Source organism: Notamacropus eugenii, chromosome 2 (genome assembly GCF_028372415.1).
Source record: "Notamacropus eugenii isolate mMacEug1 chromosome 2, mMacEug1.pri_v2, whole genome shotgun sequence".
NCBI lineage: Eukaryota > Metazoa > Chordata > Mammalia > Diprotodontia > Macropodidae > Notamacropus > Notamacropus eugenii.
The window spans coordinates 403,994,789-404,014,247 of record NC_092873.1 but is presented as its reverse complement, the minus strand read 5'-3'; the positions used below and the strand labels follow the sequence as shown (position 1 = coordinate 404,014,247).

The 19,459-nt window shown below is 35.2% G+C and overlaps 1 protein-coding gene and 1 pseudogene across 7 annotated transcripts in view; both read left to right on the top strand.

Moving 5' to 3' along the window:
• The window catches only part of CEP170 (centrosomal protein 170), a 173,699-nt gene that overhangs the window by 61,185 nt on the left and 93,055 nt on the right, over nucleotides 1-19,459 (top strand). For all 7 annotated transcript variants that reach the window (XM_072647599.1, XM_072647598.1, XM_072647597.1 and 4 more), the window contains exons 3-7: nucleotides 4,074-4,163; nucleotides 9,092-9,173; nucleotides 15,646-15,701; nucleotides 15,795-15,957; nucleotides 18,604-18,738. In XM_072647599.1, coding sequence (XP_072503700.1) covers nucleotides 4,074-4,163; nucleotides 9,092-9,173; nucleotides 15,646-15,701; nucleotides 15,795-15,957; nucleotides 18,604-18,738 — 526 coding nt within the window. The remainder of the gene's footprint in view (nucleotides 1-4,073; nucleotides 4,164-9,091; nucleotides 9,174-15,645; nucleotides 15,702-15,794; nucleotides 15,958-18,603; nucleotides 18,739-19,459) is intronic.
• Nucleotides 13,820-15,633, top strand: LOC140529162 (uncharacterized; annotated as a pseudogene).

The window sequence follows — 19,459 nt, the reverse complement described above, 5'->3', positions numbered from 1 at the left end:
TTGCTAAATACAACTTCTCATTGTGAGAAGGTTACTGGTAATTATAAGAACCTATCCATGGAAGTAGTTCGTAGCAATGAGACTATTTCCTGCTAGCCACAATCCTTTCAGTATCCAGGGAGCCCCGGAATAGAAAATGCTTTGCTTCCCCAAACTTTTCTTCCTGAATTCCATTTTCTGTATGGACACATAGATCTTCTTTCTATTATACTTAGACCATCAGACCCACTATCATCTGCCCTGCGGTGGTGGCCAGGTCTCTTCTGTAGAGAGAACGTGGCTGTTGTCACTGCTTGGATGAGCAAGGTATTATCAGCTGCAGCTTCTGGTAAGATGGAGGGCTACCAGATTACTATCTATCCTTTGGACCCTTGGGCAGTGCCATCTTTACCTGTCAGTACACCCTAAGGATCTTTAGGCCTTGCCATCTCCCAAATTGCTTTGCCCTTAGGACTTCTAGGCCTTATCTGCCCATACTTGAACCCTTCTATATGTAATAATAATAATGATAATGATAATACACACACGTGTGTGTCACTTACTATGTGCCAGGCATTATGCTAAGGACTTTATATTATCTCATTTGATCCTCACAACAACCCCAGTAAGTGGGGGCTATTATTATCTCCATTTTACAGATGAGAAAGCTGAAGCAGATGTTAAGTGGCTAGAAGTATCAAGAGGTCGAATTTGCACTCAGGTTTTCATGACTTAGACATAGTGTTCTACCTCCTATGCCACTTTGCTGCTCAATTAATGTATCTTCTGCAGCTGAGGAGTTGTTCTCCTTGAGAGCAAGGGACTGTTTCCTTTTTCAGTTTTTCTCCAGCAGGTAGCATGGTTCTTAACAGGTAGTAAAAACTTAAGAAGTACTTTTTCTTTCATTTACTTATTCGAATTATAAAAGCCTTAAAAAGGGACTGAAATGTAAATACATAGATGCAAAAATAATTGCTTAATTAATGCATTGAAATATAGGCTAGTTTAAAAATGAAGTCAAGGAAGGAAAGATACACGACCCCTCTCCCCCTTTTTTTTCTTTGCCTTCACATAAATAATTCAAAGAAATACGGAAAGACTTGTATGGATGGAGACAGCATGAAGTAAGCAAAGTGAAGAAGAAATGGGCCTCCTTTTCATTGCAGAAGGGGGAATGGAGGTTAGAAATATTGAACGCGCTCTTCTGTGTAATCAAGGCAATCGGTGTGTCATTTGGTTTTGTTTAATTTATTCTTCATTTTATGGTAAGAGTGGAAGAAATAATATCTGGAAATCACTGATTGAAAAATAAAAGGCATCAGGGCAGGTAGCTGGCACAGTGGATGGGAGCACTGGCCTTGGAGTTGGAGGTACCTGAGTTCAAATTTGGCCTCAGACACTTGCTAGCTCTGTGACCCTGAGCAAGTCACTTAACTCCAGTTGCCTCCCAAAATAAAGAAATAAATAAAAACAAAAGGCATCAATAAGTTTTTTTAAAAGAGAAAGGTAAGCACAGAATGCAAATAGCAGGACTAGTACTTAGATTATATATTTTTTTTGCCAATTTTTATATCTCTAGTACATAGCACAGTGCCTGGCACAGATTAAGTGCTTAATAAATGCTTGTTGATGGAGTATCTACCTGTTGTATGCCTTTCTTCATATTGATAATCAGAGTGTCATTGAATAAGATTTATCTCTTTGGCAGCATCTGTTATCTAAATATGTGCATGGAAGAGTCTTTGGAAGAGAAATTTAAAGATTTTGTTTTGCCTCTAATAAATACTGTTGTTATAACCCCAAAACAGTAAATAGCAGAATCTTACATTCTTCTAAATTTTTAGTCACTTGTGTGGCTGTAACAATGTGTTCTGATATAAAAAATCATTCATGAAAGCCTACATGTTTACTTTTTAAATATCAAAAATACGCTTCAATACCTGCATAGATAATTGTAATAAAGATTTTATGGAAATTAAGAAGTAAGGTTGGTAAGTACTGCTGTCTTAATTGCCTTTGTTTGGTAAGAAATTAAAAAAAATATTTCAGTATTTCCCTCTTTAATACCTTAGTGTTTTCAGAAATGAATCATTTACATATATTATTTCTTTTATTTTTGATTTAGTCCAAAAATTCTTTTCAACTTTATCTTAAATGACATTTGCCGTTCATATTAGCACATTGGAGACTGTGCTATTGATTTGAAATAGGGTAGTTCCACTCACTAATAATGAAAATAGTTATTTATAAAGGATAGACACTGGCAAGTCCTTTTCATTTTTCATCTGTTTCTTATCCCAAGTTCAGTTGCAGCTACATGTACTTTCAAGATGATTTGACCTAGTTGGGTCTCATGCCAAGCTTCCTGTAGAATTATTTTCCCCTTCCCTAATTTTTATTGTTTTATTTCAGGGTTTAGTATATTGAAAAGGCAATGTAGTACTGTGCAAAGAGAGCCAACTTCAAAGTCAAGAAAACCTGAGTTGAAGGGCCTCTGACATGTATTGGCTCTGTGACTTTGCATGAGTTTCTTTATCTCTTGCTCTAGGCCATAGGTCTGGAACTCAAGAACCTGTGTAGCTTCTGAGTGTGACCAAACAAGATGAAAATGTAATTGGAAGATGTTTTAAAATAAAAATACAGTATGATATAGATAATATTAATTTGTAGTCTTCAGTGTGCAACTTGAAGAAATCTGTTTTCTATTTGAGACACCACTGCTATGGGCTACTCTCTGAAATTATAAATCACAGAGAAGATACTACCTGTATTGGTAGAAGTTTCCTCACTTGAAAATTCCCCATGTAAAATTAAAATATCATTTCAGCCCTTATATTCAACCAATTCAGCCTTTATACTGACCTGTGTATTACTCACTAGTTTCAATTAGATTGTAAGCTCCTTGAGGTCATGGACCATACGTTATACTTGGTCCCGTTTAGTACTACAACACTATTATATTAGTAAATACTTGTTGACAGTTGAAAAGTCATCTCTTGCCCCACAAAGTTGTAGAGGAATTTAGTGATTTGTCTTCTAAGCACAAATTGCAAAGAATATACTTCCTGAGTAGCTGACCAATTTTTTTTTTTGCACTATTTCAGCCTACGGCTCATCCTGAAATTTTTTGTTTCCTATTCATACGTGAAATTATATCTTTAAAACAACAACAGACCAGAAGCCCAAAGTACAAGCATACCTACTACAAACATATTTATTTGAGATTGAATATATCTGATTTCCTTATTAGCATTCTCTTTTTAAGTCCAGGAAAGGAAAACATAGGGGCATATGTAGTATTAGAATATATAATATAATAAAATAGAAAATATAGGAAAGAAAAGAATCTTTTAAACCATTTTGTAAATTATGCTCTGTTTGGTATATGGTAATTCAAATGATAATTGGTACTACAATATTTATTTTCAAGTTTGATCTCTTCAATCTTTCAGGAATTCCTTTAGTAATCCAACATTGAGAAATTACTTTAAAACAAGAATTATTCTGTTTTTTAATTAGATTTTCGTTTTCCCACACAATCTGTGCTATAATTTTTGTAATTAAAAAGTCAATTATGTCATAATTGAAGAGAAAACCCAAGATGGAAAAAAAAAGTTTAGTAGGGGTGGTTATTTGAGGATATTTGATAATAAAACATACTTATTGCTAATTTACTTTTAGTAGTAGTTCACAAAAATAGAGAAAAATCATTAAACAAAGTTGACTATTTTCTAAATTTTAAGAAAATATAGCTGGCCTCATAAATTTTGGTCTCTTTTAGTTTCAATAAAGTTGGCTTCACATATCATTGTGAAACCCAAAAATTGATGGTGGTAGAAAGGGACTTGTTAGGATTTATGTATACTTAAATATTAGGATAGGATATTTTTCACATTCCTGATTTAATCTTAGTTTTAGTATACTTACATTTTACTTTGCCAAGCTGTATTATACATTTCCATGTATTAGTCATATGGTTTAGGAATATTAAAAAAATAATTAAAAATCTTTGAGGTTTTTTAATTTTTTAATTTCCTTGTTTTTATTAAGATTAGTCATTAAACTTAAATCACTTTTTCCTATTTGTTTTTCAGTCACGCAGCGTGGATAAGCAACATGCTGTGGTCAACTACGATGCCTCTGCAGATGAACACTTAGTAAAGGATTTGGGTAGTCTAAATGGGGTAAGTTAACAATTGGTCACTTGTGTTTTCATTATTTTATTCACCTCTGTTCTGAAACTATTTTTAAAAGGGCCCCAAATACCTCTTTTCGTCAAAAATCTAGTGTTCTTTGACTTGTTTATTCTCTTACACTAATATTGATGACCATTCCTTCTTTTTTTCAGTATTCTTTCTAAAATTTAGTGCCCAGAACTGAACACAATACTGTAAATGCAGAAAAACCTGAATATACTTATAACAGTGTGTGGACACTGTACACCCTTTCATGTAACTTTAGATAGCATTAGCTTTCTTTTAGCTCATTGAACTAGTCGTCCTTGCATCTCTAGATCCTTTTCAGATGACCTGTTCTCTGACTACACTTGTAGGCCTTTTGGACTATTTACTCTGTTATTTAGTGTATTATCTGTCTGCAACAGCTTTGTCAGTCAAATAAAAAGCATTTATTAAGCATTTAACTGTGTGCAAGGAATTATTCCAAGTGCTAGAGATACAAAGAATGTAAAAACATGGTTCTTGCCATCAAAGAACTCATATTCTAATGGAGAATAGTGTGTTGTATTGAATTTCAAATACCTGAAATATTTTAACTTTTCATATCACTTGGGAATGGATTTCCTACAGTAAACTAGGTTATTTTATTAGAATGTTTAAATACTTAGAAATAGACTACTATAAAGAATATTATGCAGAGTGGGACACGTAAATGGATGGCCAGTTGAGTTAGTGTATCAGTGTGGTATCTTCACCAGCCACAGGTGGACCATGAGCCCAGAGCTAAACATGAGGAGAGCAGGCTGGATTTTGTATGGAAGATTATGCAGTTTTCATTGTTCCCCTCCTTTCCTGAAACAAACCCCCATATTTTTAAGGTTAATATATTATATGGCTATAAAACATGGACCACAGTCAAGTAGTCCAACATTTATTAAGCATCTCCCATGTGCTAGGTACTGGAGATATACCTACTGCCTGGGAGCTCTAATGGAGGTAGGGGGAGGGTAGGAGAACAACAAAGACCTGCATGTTATACAGTGTGTATGCATATACATACATGTGTGCATATACACACATATATGCATACACACATGTGTTAGGATGACTCATTTTCCTGAGTTCAAGTTTGGCCTCAGACACTTAATAACTGGGTGACCCTGGGCAAGTCATTTACCCCACTTGCCTCAGTTTCCTCATCTGTAAAATGAACTGGAGATGGAAATGACAAACTATTTCAGTATCTTTGCCAAGAAAACCCCAAATGAGGTCACAAAGAGTTGGACACAACTGAATAACAACAAATACATGTATGTTTGTGTTTGTGTGTGCATGCACACATGCACACATATATGATAAATACAAAGTAGTTAACCACAAGATTGTTTGGGAAAAGAGAGTACTCACAGATTGGGAAAGACTTCATGTGAAAGAACTTTGTCTTAAAGGAAGAAAGAGGGGATAAGGAAGAGGGTATTTGTGCTATATCCTACATAAAGCTTTCCCTGATGCTTCTAGTTGCTAGTTCCCTTCTCTTTCCACACTGCCCCCTACCCATTATCTTGCATCTAACTTATATTTATTTAATACCATTGATATAAAGTGAATAAATATAAAGTTATATGCATAGTAATTTGGAGAAAAAAGGCACTAATAGTTGGAGGGTTCAGGAAAGCCTTTATCGAGATGTTTCAGCTGTCTTAAAGGAAGAGAGAGTTTCCATAACTTGGAGAGCAAAAGGCACAAGTGCATTGCAGGTATGGGACACACTGTAAAGGGATAGAGAAGTGTTATGTGTGAGGGAGAAAAAACAGGTCAATTCGACTGGATCATAAAACGCATGCAAAGAGGGTGTAACATCTAATCATATTAGAAAGACAAGTTGAGACCAGATTGTGTACGTAAGAGATTTAAAGCCCAACAGAAGAGTTTATATTTGTTCAGAGAGATAACAGGAGTTCACTGGAGTTGAGGGAGTAGGGGATTCATATGGTGAATTTGGGGAAAATTACTTTGATAGCAGTGCGTAGGACTAGAGGCTAGAGTTTGACTCAGGGAACCCAAATAAGAGGGTGTTGCAGTAATCCAGGTGAAGTCAAGAAAGTAATTTGGAACTATGCCACACAGTTTTTGAGTTCTGCATAACCTTTGACCAGCTATATAGCCACTCCAAAGCCCTGTGTCTTACTAAAGAATTCAAATAAAGAGGAAAAAGATTTCTACATATAAAATTATTTGTAGCAACTTTCTTAATAGGAGACAAAAAATAGAGACTAAGCAAGACTAAGAATGACTAAATGAATTATGATATATGAAAGTTATGGAATATTATCTCATACGAAATGGAGAAATAAACAGTTTCAGAGGAAACTGGAAAGATCTCAGTGAATTAATGCAAAGTGAAGTGAGCAGGACTATGGAACTAGGAGAACAATTTGTACAACAGCAAAAAGAAAAACAACTTTGAAAAACTTTAGAAATATGGTCGTGTAATGATAAACTGCCAGTCCAGAGAACTGAAAATTATATATATTTACATATACACACATATATACACATATGTGTGTGTACACACTCACACATATATGTCACCCCCCTCCCACCCCAAGGGTGAATGACTCAAAATGCAGAATAATACATATGTTTTTGGTTACAACTTATGTGGAAATTTGTTTTCCTGAATTTTTTTGTTTCCTTTTTCTATTTTTTCATCTCTAATTGTTCAATGGAGGAGGAAGTGGTTAGGTTCTCTAAGTGACAGTTGATGAGGATTAGAAGTAAGATGGTAGACATGTAATCCAAGGTACTCTAGCGAAAGTAGACACATTAAGTTTCTTACAGCTGATTGTGAAGTGGGGTGATGAAGAATGTGGAAACTTGGATAATGTTGTAATTGTGGGAGGCAAGGAAGAGTTAAAGATCTTCCCATCCATTAAGAGCCCTCAATATCTTTTGTTAATTTCTATTGAGGCACTGGGTAAAAGGGTCCTGCCCTTTGCCTCTAAAAAGTATATACATAAATACTCTGAGGTGAGGTTTTACTTTGGGGCTTAGTTTTCAGAAGAAGATTTGTATGCCAGATGAGACTCTGGGAAGCTGCTAAGGAGCCCCGCAGCCTTGAAAACCCAGATGTTGGTGCTTCTCTCTCTGACAACTATGTAAGTAACAATGGTCAGACAGTTGGATCTGTCTGTTGATCTGTGATGTATGTTTTTCTTATAGTCAGACAATTGGAGGCCCTGTCTGTTGGTTTTTATTTCTCTGTATTTTCTCTGAAATTCAGAGTGCTAACTTTTTCTCCTAAACTAAGTGAATGCTATATGTGCTTGATTCGAGTAGATTGTTGACCCCTCAAAAGTTGCTTTCCTTTTAGAAAAGTAGATCTAAGAACCTGTACAGTAGGTGCTCCTGTGTATGCTGCATAGAAACCTGGGAGACTAGAAGGACAGTAGTGCCCTTTACAAAAATAGGGACATTTGAAAAAGTAGAAAGTTTTAGGGGGACAATTTGATGAGTTCATTTGGGGACATATTGAATTTTAGATGTTTCTGGGACATCTAGTTTGAGATAGAGATTTAACAGTTATTTGAATAAATATAACAGTTAAGTCCATAGTAATTTATGAGATTACCAAGAGAAAAATTATGGAAGTCAGACATTTAACAGACATTTAGTATACATTTAACAATGTGCCAGGAAACACACCAAAAAAAGTAAATGTAGCAAAATTACAAAGATCAAGTGGGAGATATGAGAAGATACCCTTCAACCTACCCTTTGGTAGAGGAGGGAGACCTACAGGTTTACACATTGTACATGTCTTCGGATTTTTTCAGTGTATGGATCAGTTATGCAGTTTTTTTTCCTTTCTAAGAAACAAAGACATTTGTCATATGAAATAGCAGGGAGGGGAGTAAGAAACAGAAAACTTCAATAAAAAGTTTATTTTTAAAAACTGCCAGGAACTGATGCAAAAGAAAGCAAAAACATGGTCCCTTTACTGAAGAAGCTCATACTCTAATGGAAAAGGGGAAAGACAAAATTAAAGAAGCATATACATATAAGATACAGACAGAGTACTCTGGTGTAATTTAATCTCCTAGTAGAGGCACTTAGCAGCAAGGTGCAAGAAGAGTCAGAAAGGCTTCATATAGAAGGTGGAATATATAGTACTTTGTAAACATTTAGTACTATGTAAGTATAGGCTAATGATCAGTATTATTTCTATTTGGGGGGTGAGCACAATCATCAGTTTGTCCTAGAATATAAATTCTTATAATGTCATGTATATTTTGCCCTACTTAATGCATTTCAGGCACCTCCAATATGTACCTCTCCTTTTTCCCTCTTCATAACTTATTTGAGGCTTCTAGAGGTGTACAGTACATAAAGAGTGTTGGACTGGGAGTCAGAAAGACCCGAGTTGAAATTTTGACTGAGATACTAGCTGTGTTCTTGGGCTAGTCCCTTAACCTCTTGCATTGACAGTTTCATCATCTATAAAATGGGGGTAATAATCATACTTGCATCATAGAGTTGTTGTGTGGATGAAATGAGAAAATGTGTAAAGTGCTTTGCAAATTTTAAAGCGCTGTGTAAATGCTAGCCACCCTTGTTAATTTGCAACTTCTGGAAATATTTCCAGTTCCCTTTACTAATGGAATTATTCTGCTTCTTCTTTCATTTCTAGTATGGTAATGTCATTATGAAGCTTAAGCAGTAGCCTCCCCAATAATGGGGAAGACTTTTTTGTAATGTGGAATTCTCCACTAGAAGACTATTATAGTATGGCTAGTGTATCTTCTATTCATGTTATCAGCCTTTTAGCATCCAATAGTAACTTTGTACTGTCTTTGTTTAAGCATTACTAAAAATGAAGTAATTATTCTGAATAAAACTTAATATCCATTCTCTCTCATTTTGTTCTCTTCTAGACTTTTGTGAATGATGTAAGGATTCCAGAACAGACTTATATCACATTGAAACTTGAGGATAAACTAAGATTTGGATATGATATCCTTACAAAAAGTGATTTGTATAGTTTTTACAGACTTTTCTTTCTAAGCTTCATCGTGTTCATTCATTTCTTAATTATTAAATTTATTTAAACTTTATAGTTGTAATCAAATATTTATTGACTTTAAGTATATTCACAGTGTATATTAGAAAAACAGTATTTGCCTAGTATTCTCCTTCCTATAGTAGAACAGATGATTTAAAAACCTTTTGTCACCTTTTGGTTTAATAAAAATGACCCAGGGAGAAGCAGTGGAAATAACTTTGATGTTCACCAATTTTATGCTTTCTTAAAGAATATTTTTTTTGTAATTCTACTGCATATGAATATATGGGAATTCTTCACCTTCTACAGCTCTGAAAATATTAACAGGTGAATGATCTGTCAATGCCAGCCATTAGCTTCCTGGTAGAAAGTTGTGCGTAAGCACCACCTCTTCGTCCTTACTCATGATCTGATTTATGACTTAGTTAAACTATGCATTTTCTTCAGACTCCTCAATACCCCTATGTCTCTGAGATGGGGAAAAAAAGTCCAATAAAGTCTGTATCTTAAGATTATTTTGTTGAGAGTGGAATCTAAGAACTGAATAGGATAAGTACTGCATGCTGCTCTAAAATATAGAATAAGGATTTGGTAGGGGAAAGAATAAAAACATGATAGGATGAAGAATGAAAATACCTTTTCTCCATATGTGGCAAATAAGCTTTGAAAAAAAATTAATTCTTTTCCATTTTGAGTATAGCTAGTCTACATTATGCTTAATAACATTCTTCTTAAAGATATTTGATTTCCTGAATTGTTTCTTTCTCCTTACTGTAAGTATTGCAGTAATATAACATTATACAATTTAACTCAAATAATGTGTTAATAATGTGTTGGGTAGAATATTAAGATCCTGTAAAATATTCACTTATGTGAGATGTTTAATGCTCAGGAGAAGTGAAAAATAAACATTTTATGAAAGATGAAATACAACTTTTAGAATGGTTTGTGAATTTAAATTGGTCGTCCTAAGAAATTGATATTTTAATTTATATAAACAGTTACACATTTATATTATATCCTTAATAAAACTTTTTTATATTGTGAATTAACACATTTTACAATGGATTGCTCACTTGCTTGCAGTAGTCAGTAATTTCTATTCTAGCAATTAATCCCCTCTTGGCAAGACTCAAATCCTAGAGTAATAACCTCTTTGTTGATTCCTGAACCTGTTGCAGTAGAAAATTATCATTAGGCCATCCAAGCAATCATTAGCTGTTGTGCTTTTGAGAGAGATCCAGTAGATAGATAATTAGAATCTATCACAAGTATGTGGTACCTTGATGCCTGATGTGTGATCTATCTCCCCTTTCTGTTTTGTCTGCATATACTGATGACAGTATCATTTTTATTGCTCCCTCCATTAGTCTTCACTGAAATGCTCTCTACCAAGTATCTACTTGTTCACAATCACATGGCATTGGAAAGAATTGGAGGAAGTTTGTGTCATGGTTAGAAGTTGGCATAGAAATACAAAAATAAATAGTAAGGGTAAAAAGGAAACTTTCTGGATAAAATATAAGCTTTCTGGATAAAAAATAGTGATCATGAAGAGGAAGTAGCTGGTGGAATTTCCAATCAGTTTCTATAACCCTAAGGGCATGCTGGGTAGTGAAAGACCTACTAAGATTAGTTTCATTATAGAAAAATGTAGGGGAAATGATCCAAGCTATATTTGTAGGATGATGAATTCTTAAGCTATGATCCGGTAAATTTAGAATTGTCTGTCATTTGGAAGGAAGGAAGGAATTATCACCTACTATTTGCCAACAACTCTAGGGGGTGGATGCAATCATGATTTCCATTTTCTAGCTAAGGAAACTGAGAAGGAAGTCACTTGTCCGGAGTCACACCACTAGTAGGTGTCTAAGGTAAGTTTTGAATACACATCTTCCTGAATCCAGGCCCACTACTTTATCCACTGTGCCACCTAGCCTCCTAGGTTGATTAATATGAATCTATTACTTGTTCACTCTGAGATGGGTTTCACATTAGGTATAGTCTTTTCTGGGAAGTCTATGGAATGTCGGTGGTGTATGATAGTGGCCACTCTTGAAATGTTCAGTGATTCTCTTCCCTTTTGTCCCTGAGACTGACTAGTCAGACTTCCTTGACAAAACAATGGAGAGGCTTAAACTAAAAGGCAAAGAAACTCCTTAACAACAACAACAAAAAAGGGACAATTGCAATAAAAAACTGTAAGACTTATGTATTTTTCCTTGAAGATATTGGCCCAATAACTGTAGTCAAATGACCAAGCCAACATCACATGTCATCAGGAAAAATATTAAAAATAAAATGAAATTATCCTGTCCTTGTACAAAATTATGATGTATATGTGCATGGTGCATTGGAAAATCCATTGTGTTTTTACTTGCCATTCATTCAACTCAGCAGAGCTTTCTATTTAAAGAATAAAGAAAAATGAAGCTAAAAATTTAGATGTCAAAGAGCTCTTTTTATCTTATGAGGAGTGACAAAAATTTTGACTTCGTTAAGATGAATGCTGAAAAATATGGAAAAATTAAAATGTTATTTACATGTCAGTTCTGCATGTAGGAAACAACCTTTGAAATATAAAAGGAAGAAACATAGAGCAAATAAAGGAAAAATGACAATTTATTGTAACCTTGATTTCTTAGCTCAAAAGATAGAGAACAAAAGTAGAAATTTGTACAGAAAGACGTAGAAAAATAGTAAGATACTAGGTCCATAATGAGTTGTAAGTAATAAACCAAAATGATTTGGTATACACACTCGTGATCTTTTGAAATTGACATGTAAGTTAAACATACTTAATCACAAATCTTTCTGTGATGTTACAGATGATTAATCGAGTAATAATGGGTTGAATGGATCATGGATATTATTTTGTGGCAGTTTTTAGGTTCTTATGAAAAGGCTATTTCAGTGGAGTATAATCTGTGGTAGAGTCTATCAGGCTTTAAAATATTTGAGAATGATTCCACCAGATTGGCCACAGCATAAAGGGTGATAAGTCTTTCAGCCATATCTACTCTTGACGATTTTTATCAAGAGGAATTATGAACTGGATGTTTGGAGACAAAATAGCATTTCCTTACTGCATTCTTTTGTTCCTGCTAACTAACCAATGATGGCCAGCTTAACATTTCCCTACATTGCTGCAGCTAGTTGTAATTTATCACCACTTTGTTTTTATTGAACAGGAAGCTAACTAGAACTCCTGGGAATTCTGACCTCTAACCCTGGAATCTATGACTACTTTAGGAATGTACTCTGAGGCTGTAGGTTAGGATGATTCATGTTAGATCATAAATTTTAGATTACCCCAGATATCTGCTTTTAAGCCAGGCTCTTTTCACAGTTCTTGTGGTCACATAAGTGGAAGGTTAGTTTCAGCTCTTCCATTTCCTTAATGTGTTCTAAATCTTTCTGGAAGGGTAAGGGCTTGGACCCTGACGATGCTTCCGTCTCAGTTTTCCTCTAGCCTACCAAACTTCTCTAGTCTAAAGAGTAGGCCTAATAAATTATTTAAAAGTTGAAAATCTCTCCACCTGATACTTCCAGAAGACAAACAAGTGTTGACAAAACCTGCGATCATATCATAAGAAAAAAGTGTTTACATTTTTGAAATTAAAATTCAGAATGTGTTTTACAATGAATGAATTGGGACATTTTATGGAAATGGGGTTATTTATTCATTTTATCTTTGCTCTTTGGAGATGGAGGTGTTCTATCTCCATTTATACTTAGTTTTCCCATATATTAACTGAAGTTTTTATTTTTAAAAATTAGCATTATAGCCCTCGGCCTCTGTTCTCTGAGCCCAGTGGAGGAAGCCTTATCCAGAAACTCAACATGTCTGTTTACAAGATCTAGGCAAGAGAGATCTTTGCCTCTTGTGGAAACCCCACTCTTGAAGTTGATCTCTAAGCTGAAAAAGGTCATTTCTGAGCCGCTGTGCCCAGTGGTGCTTCTACTGGTCTCCATGAAGCCCTGGAGCTCCAAGACAATGATAAGACCCACTACATGGGCAAAAGTGTCTCAAAAGCAGTTGAGCACATAAATAAAACTGTTGCCTCGACCCTGATTAGCAAAAAGTTGAATGTTGTGGAGCAGGAGATCGACAAATTGATGATAGAGATGGACGGCACTGAGAATAAATCTAAATTTGGTGCAAATGCCATTTTGGGAGTGTCTCTGGCTGTTTGTAAGGCTGGAGCTGCTGAGAAAGGTGTCTCCCTGTACCGTCATGTTACTGACCTTGCAGGCAACGATGAAGTCATCCTGCCAGTTCCAGTCTTCAGCGTGATCAGTGGTGGCTCCCATGCTAGTAACAAGTTGGCCACGCAGAAGTTCAAGATCCTCCCTGTTGGAGCAGCAGACTTTAAGGAGGCCATGCTCATTGGACATGAGGTGTACACACAACCTGAAGAGTGTGATGAAGCAAAAATATGGACAGGATGCCACCAACATAGGGGATGAGAGTGGCTTTGCTCCTGACATCCTGGAGAATAAAGAAGTTCTGGACCTCCTAAAGAATGCTATTGGTAAGGCTGACTATACTAATAAGGTCATAATTGGCATGGATGTTGCTGCCTCTTAATTCTTCTGATCTGGGAAATATGACTTAGACTTCAAGTCTCCGGACGATTCCAACAGATACATCTTCCCTTCTGAGCTTGGGGATCTCTACAGGAGCTTCATCAAGGATTATCCAGTTGTGTCTATTGAAGATCCCTTTGATCAGGATGATTGAGAAGCTTGGAAAAATTTCACTGCTACTGTTGGCATCCAGGTGGTAGGAGATGACTTCACAGTGACCAATCCCAAGCGAATTGAAAAGGCTCTGAATAAGACCTGCAGTTGTCTCCTACTCAAAGTGAACCAGATTGGCTCCATGACTGAATCTCTCCAGGCATGCAAGCTGGCCCAATCCAACAGATGGAGTTTAATGGTTTCTCATCATTCTGGGGAGACTGAAGATACCTTCATTGCAGACCTGGTGGTGGGTCTCTGTACTAGGCAAATCAAGATTGGTACCCCCTGCTGATCTGAGCATCTGGCCAAGTACAGCCAACTTCTCAGAATTGAGGAAGAGTTGGGCAGCAAGGCTAAATTTGCTGGAAGGAACTTCAGAAACCCTCAGGCCAAGTAAGCTCTGTGACTCGGAAGCTTAAGAGCTTGCAGGTGCCAGTCACCTCTACAGAAGTCTGCTCCTGTCCTAAGAATGGTTAGCACCAAATACTAGACCAGTCTTGTCTTGGGGTCAGGGACCTCTGCCGCTTAACTTCCCTCTCCCTTCCACCTTTCTGTGATGTTCTCACTGTTTCATTAGAACTGTCTTGTACCAGAGACTACCTGATCATCTGGCTCTCTCTCAGAAGACCCTTTATCATCTTGTGACTGGGATAGAATGACCTGTTCTCCCCACCAACCCTGGTGTTGATGTGTGGAGCCGTGTAATTGTGTTGCAGCCCTGACGAGCCCACAGGTCAAATCCTTAGTGGCTTCTATGTGCAGAATAAAAGTATTCAGTAATCCATTGGAAAAAAAATTAGCATTATGTTAGACAGTCTTGTGTCTGGAAAAGACCAGGAGAGCTGCATTCCATTCTGTCAGTTTGACCTTAGGAAAGATCTAACTGGTATGAGACCCAGTTTCCTCATTTGTAAATCTGTATTTCTAATGTGCATACTTTACAAAAGGACCTTGTATTACAGGGTCATATAAATGGGACATATATGGCCATATAGTGAGAAAGATGGGTTTCTTTGGTTACCAAAGGTATTGTTCTTTTTAATAGTAGATGGAGTTATTGAATGGAATGCCTAATTTTAATCAATTTATAATGTTTGTTGATAATGTCTTATGACTTTAGTTGAAATTTTGGGTCAGGGTAGTTGTGAGGACCTTAATTACAGCGTTTCTTATACCCTGAAATTTGTTTTGTTCAGTGATCTTCACTTTTATCAGGAGTAGTGAGTAATAGAATTCCATCTGGTTGTACAGTTCAGTAATTACTGATGAGATACATCCTTTCACATTGATGTGATTAGATAACTGTCTGATTTTATCCAGATGTTTTGATTTCATTGCTGGCCAATACTGGCTTCAGTGAAGATTGGACAATTCCTTTATGCACTTCTAGAACTACCTAGGCACTTGGGTGAAATCAGATTATAAGGTGAATGTCAAAAATACTTGTTATACTTTCAAAGTTATTAAAAAAAAAGTTTCTCTCTTATATTCCATAAAGAAGACCATTGATTTTCATTGTGAGAATTTGCATCATTTCTAAAACATTTGACATTAAAAGGAATGTATAGTGCTTTGTATTATATCAGTTGTTAAAGTTGCCTAAGTTCTTCATTATTTGGGATAATTTTAAATAATTACCAGAATTTTCAGATTCTATCCTTCCTTAGCCCAGTATACATACTAATCTTTTTACTGTAGTACGAGGTGAAATGAGGGTCCCTGAGGAAGCCCTTAAAGTAAGTCTTGATTTTTCTTTTTCTTTCTTTTAAAAGTACATTTAGTTGATTTTGCTCATAAATGTTCCTCTTCCATGTTTAAATGCTCCATAGCATGAGAAGTTTTCAAGTCAACTTCAGTTGTCCCAGAAATCTTCAGAAGCAGAATTATCAAAATCAGCAAGCTCTAAAAGTGTAGAATTCAAAGTGTCAGAAGCTACTACAGAGGTGCAGCATAAAGCTACAGAAACATTGAAGTCTGAGGAAAAATCCGTGGGTAAGTTAACTGTTTGGGAAAGTATCATGTAAGTGCTCATAGTTTCAAACCATTTGTATTGCTTCTTTTGATAAATTATGCATCAACCCTGAATATTGGTTGCATGATCAATTTAATATTATGAAACTCTAATTATTATTACATTTAATATTAAATACTATAATTTCCTATTATAAAACAGTTATTATGTTTTATGATATGGATTACTTCACTATTTCATTTTGCTCATGCAGATTTTAGTTCCTTAAACTTGTATTTGTACCTTATGTTTTCAAAGAGTTTTTACATACATAATTTTTATTGACTTCATCCTTTGAGTTGGTCAGCATTATTAAAAAGGATTATATATCCTCAAAAAGGTATGTTAGTTCCAGTTCTTTCATTTCCCTGATGTATTTCAACTCGTTTTAAGGGAGAGGGCTTGAACCTTCATGGTACTTCCCCCTCAGGTTTCCCCTTATCTGATAAACTTCCTGGTTCTAAAGAATGATTGTAGTGATTTAGATAAGGCTGAAAACTCCTCCAGTTGGTACTTCCCAGAAGACATATATGTTAACAAAATTTGATACCTATTCAGATTCCTGTACAGAGAAATACATATGTAGATGGTTATATAGAATGTTTAAATATCTGGGGAGTTTGCAGAATATATTTTAAAGATGTTCATGACCTCTTGCCCCAATATGTTTTTCTTCTAAGGTAATCACTATACTGACTTCTTTAAGAGGTTATAATCAAAGCTCTTATTTATAGTGCCATAATCAAAGACTATATTAGAAGATTGGTGAACATATCTAAATGTGTCCAGAAATGTGTAAATTTTTAATTAAGTTGTGCTCAAAATTTAATTTGCCCTTTAGAGTGCAGATTTGATATTGTTCAGTCATTTCAGTTGTCAGACTCTTCATCACCCCACTTGGAGTTTTCTTGGCAGAGATACTGTGATGGTTTGCCATTTCCTTCTCCAGTTCATTTTACAGTTGAGAAAACTAAGGTAAACAAGGTTAAGTAACTTGTCCAGTGTCACACAGGTAGTAAGTGTCTAAGTCTACATTTTAGTACCCTAGGCAACTTCGTAAGACTTTGCACAAAGAGTTGCTATTCTGCTTTGATGGAAGGAATTTTCATGCCAGGAATCCTTTCATGGATGAAACTATAGAACTTGACAAAATAAAATAAACCAAAATATCCTAGAAGTAATTATAGAAATTTTTCTCCTAGCCTTGCCTTCCAGTGTTACCTAAGAGACCCTAGAAATAAAATATATGAAAGGTAGACAGTTGTACTTTATTGAGCTAAATGATATAATGAACACCTTAAGTGGTTTACCTAAGTTCATTGATCACACCAGGAACACACATTTAGAAATGGAAGGGATCTTAGAGATCTAGTCCATCCAGTTCCCTCAATTTACACATGTGACATTTAGAGTGTTTTGTGAAATTTCCATTTCCCAGCTTTGTTTAAAGATATTCTTTTAATACTTTTTATAGAAAACTTATATCCTCTGGTGTACATTGGAAATTATATCTAAATTATTTTTCCTTTGTATTTTTCAGATTTCATTTTAGTAGAAATATTTTTCTATTATAATATATCTAGAGTTTTTCAATTTATTTGGTTGAAGATGTTTGCATTAACAAGTAGCATACATATTTCATAATTCATATGACAAGGCATACTAAACCAGTTATAGTAACTGGTAAATAGGAAATGTTGAAAAGAAAAATCTATTTTAGTTAAAACTGAGGCTCTTTGGAAGTTTTTTTTTATTGAAATAGTCAATAAACACTTATTAAATGTCTACTATGGGTCAGGAACTATGCTAAGCCTTGAAATTCTAACAAACGCAAAAGATAGTACCTGCTCTTAAAGAGCTCACAGTCTCATGGGGGAGACAATATGCAAACAACTATACGTACACACAATCTATATAGAGGATAAATTGGAAATTATGAAGAAAAGGAATGCACTGGGTCACAAAATATGCAGGGGGAGGGATTTAAGGTATAGAAAGTCTGGAAATGTGGGTGGGGGAACAGGTTATAAAAACTTTAAATGCTGAGGATTTTATATTTAATCCTGAAGGTGACTGGGAGCCAGTGGAATTTATTAAATTTGGGAAGTGACATGATCCCATCTACATTCTCAGAAAATAACTTAGGTAGTGGGTAGAAGATGGATTGGAGTGCAGAGACATCCGTGTTAGGGAGACCAACCAGAAGTCTATTGCCTTAGAGCAAAAGGTTAGAGGGGAGTTGCTTATTAAAACAATGCCACCTTGATTCCTCTAAAGTCTTTTTGTTACAGTGTTTCATAATAAGTAATAATAAGTCTCTTAAGATGCTTGTAAGTGGGTGTTGTACACAGATTAGCAGATGGTGTTACTTAACTGTATGCCAGTTTGAGAACAATGAAAATAGAATTTCCAAATATTTGACCATATTCACATTAAATAAAGTCTGTTCAAAATAAGAAGCTATCAGATTTATAATGCAGTTTAACTACTAGCTTATAACTTGATTCTGACCTTAATAAATAAAGCAGCCAATCCCCTGTAGTGTTTTACAGTTGATTATCTTCTATTTGAATTTCTTCTGTATAGACAAAGGAGTTCAATTTCTTTCCTTTGAATTATGTCTCTAGATCTTTCTGCTATGCCCCGTGGTACTCCTTTGTATGGGCAGCCGTCTTGGTGGGGTGATGATGAAGCTGATGAAGAAAATGCGTTCAAACAAGATGGGAAACCTGAAGAAAAAATCAATGATGCTGGAGCTTCAGGTAAAAGATGTCTATTTGTGCCACATTTTAAGAATTTAAGTGTGTCTTATATGGTACCTAAAATGTAGAAATGTATTAAAAATGCTTCTGAAGTTTTATTTAAAATTCAGATTTCAGAGTGTTTTACTATAATTATCCTTTTCCTTTGTTTGCTTGTTATCTCATCTTAAGCTATAGAATCAAAAATTATTTTAAATGATCCATGCTCTTCAGTCGTTTAATTAAAAGTACAGTTTTTTAAAAAAGTACTGTTGTACTGCAGTGGTGAAGAATTCAAGTATATCTGCTATTTGGGTATATTTTATAATCTGAACAGTCAGTTATTCAATAAGCATTTCAGCGCCATGTAAAAGGTTTAAGGTTATAATGTGTATTGGAGTCACATTTTAATCCCTTAAATATGACTATTTTTCATGTTACACTTATACTTAAGAATATTACTTCATGATCCAGGCATTGTAGAGAGCAGTTTGGAATTATGCCCAAAGGACTGTAAAACTCTGTGTATCCTTTGATCCAGTGATACCACTTCTAGGTCTATATCTCAAAGACATCCAAAAAAAGGAAAAAGATCTATTTGTACAAAAATATTTTTTGTGGTAACTAAGAATTGGAAATCACAGGGATGCCCATCAATTGGGGAATGACTAAACAAGCTGTGGTATAGGATTGTAATAGAATGTTATTGTGCAGTAATAAAGGACAAGCAGGATATTTCAGA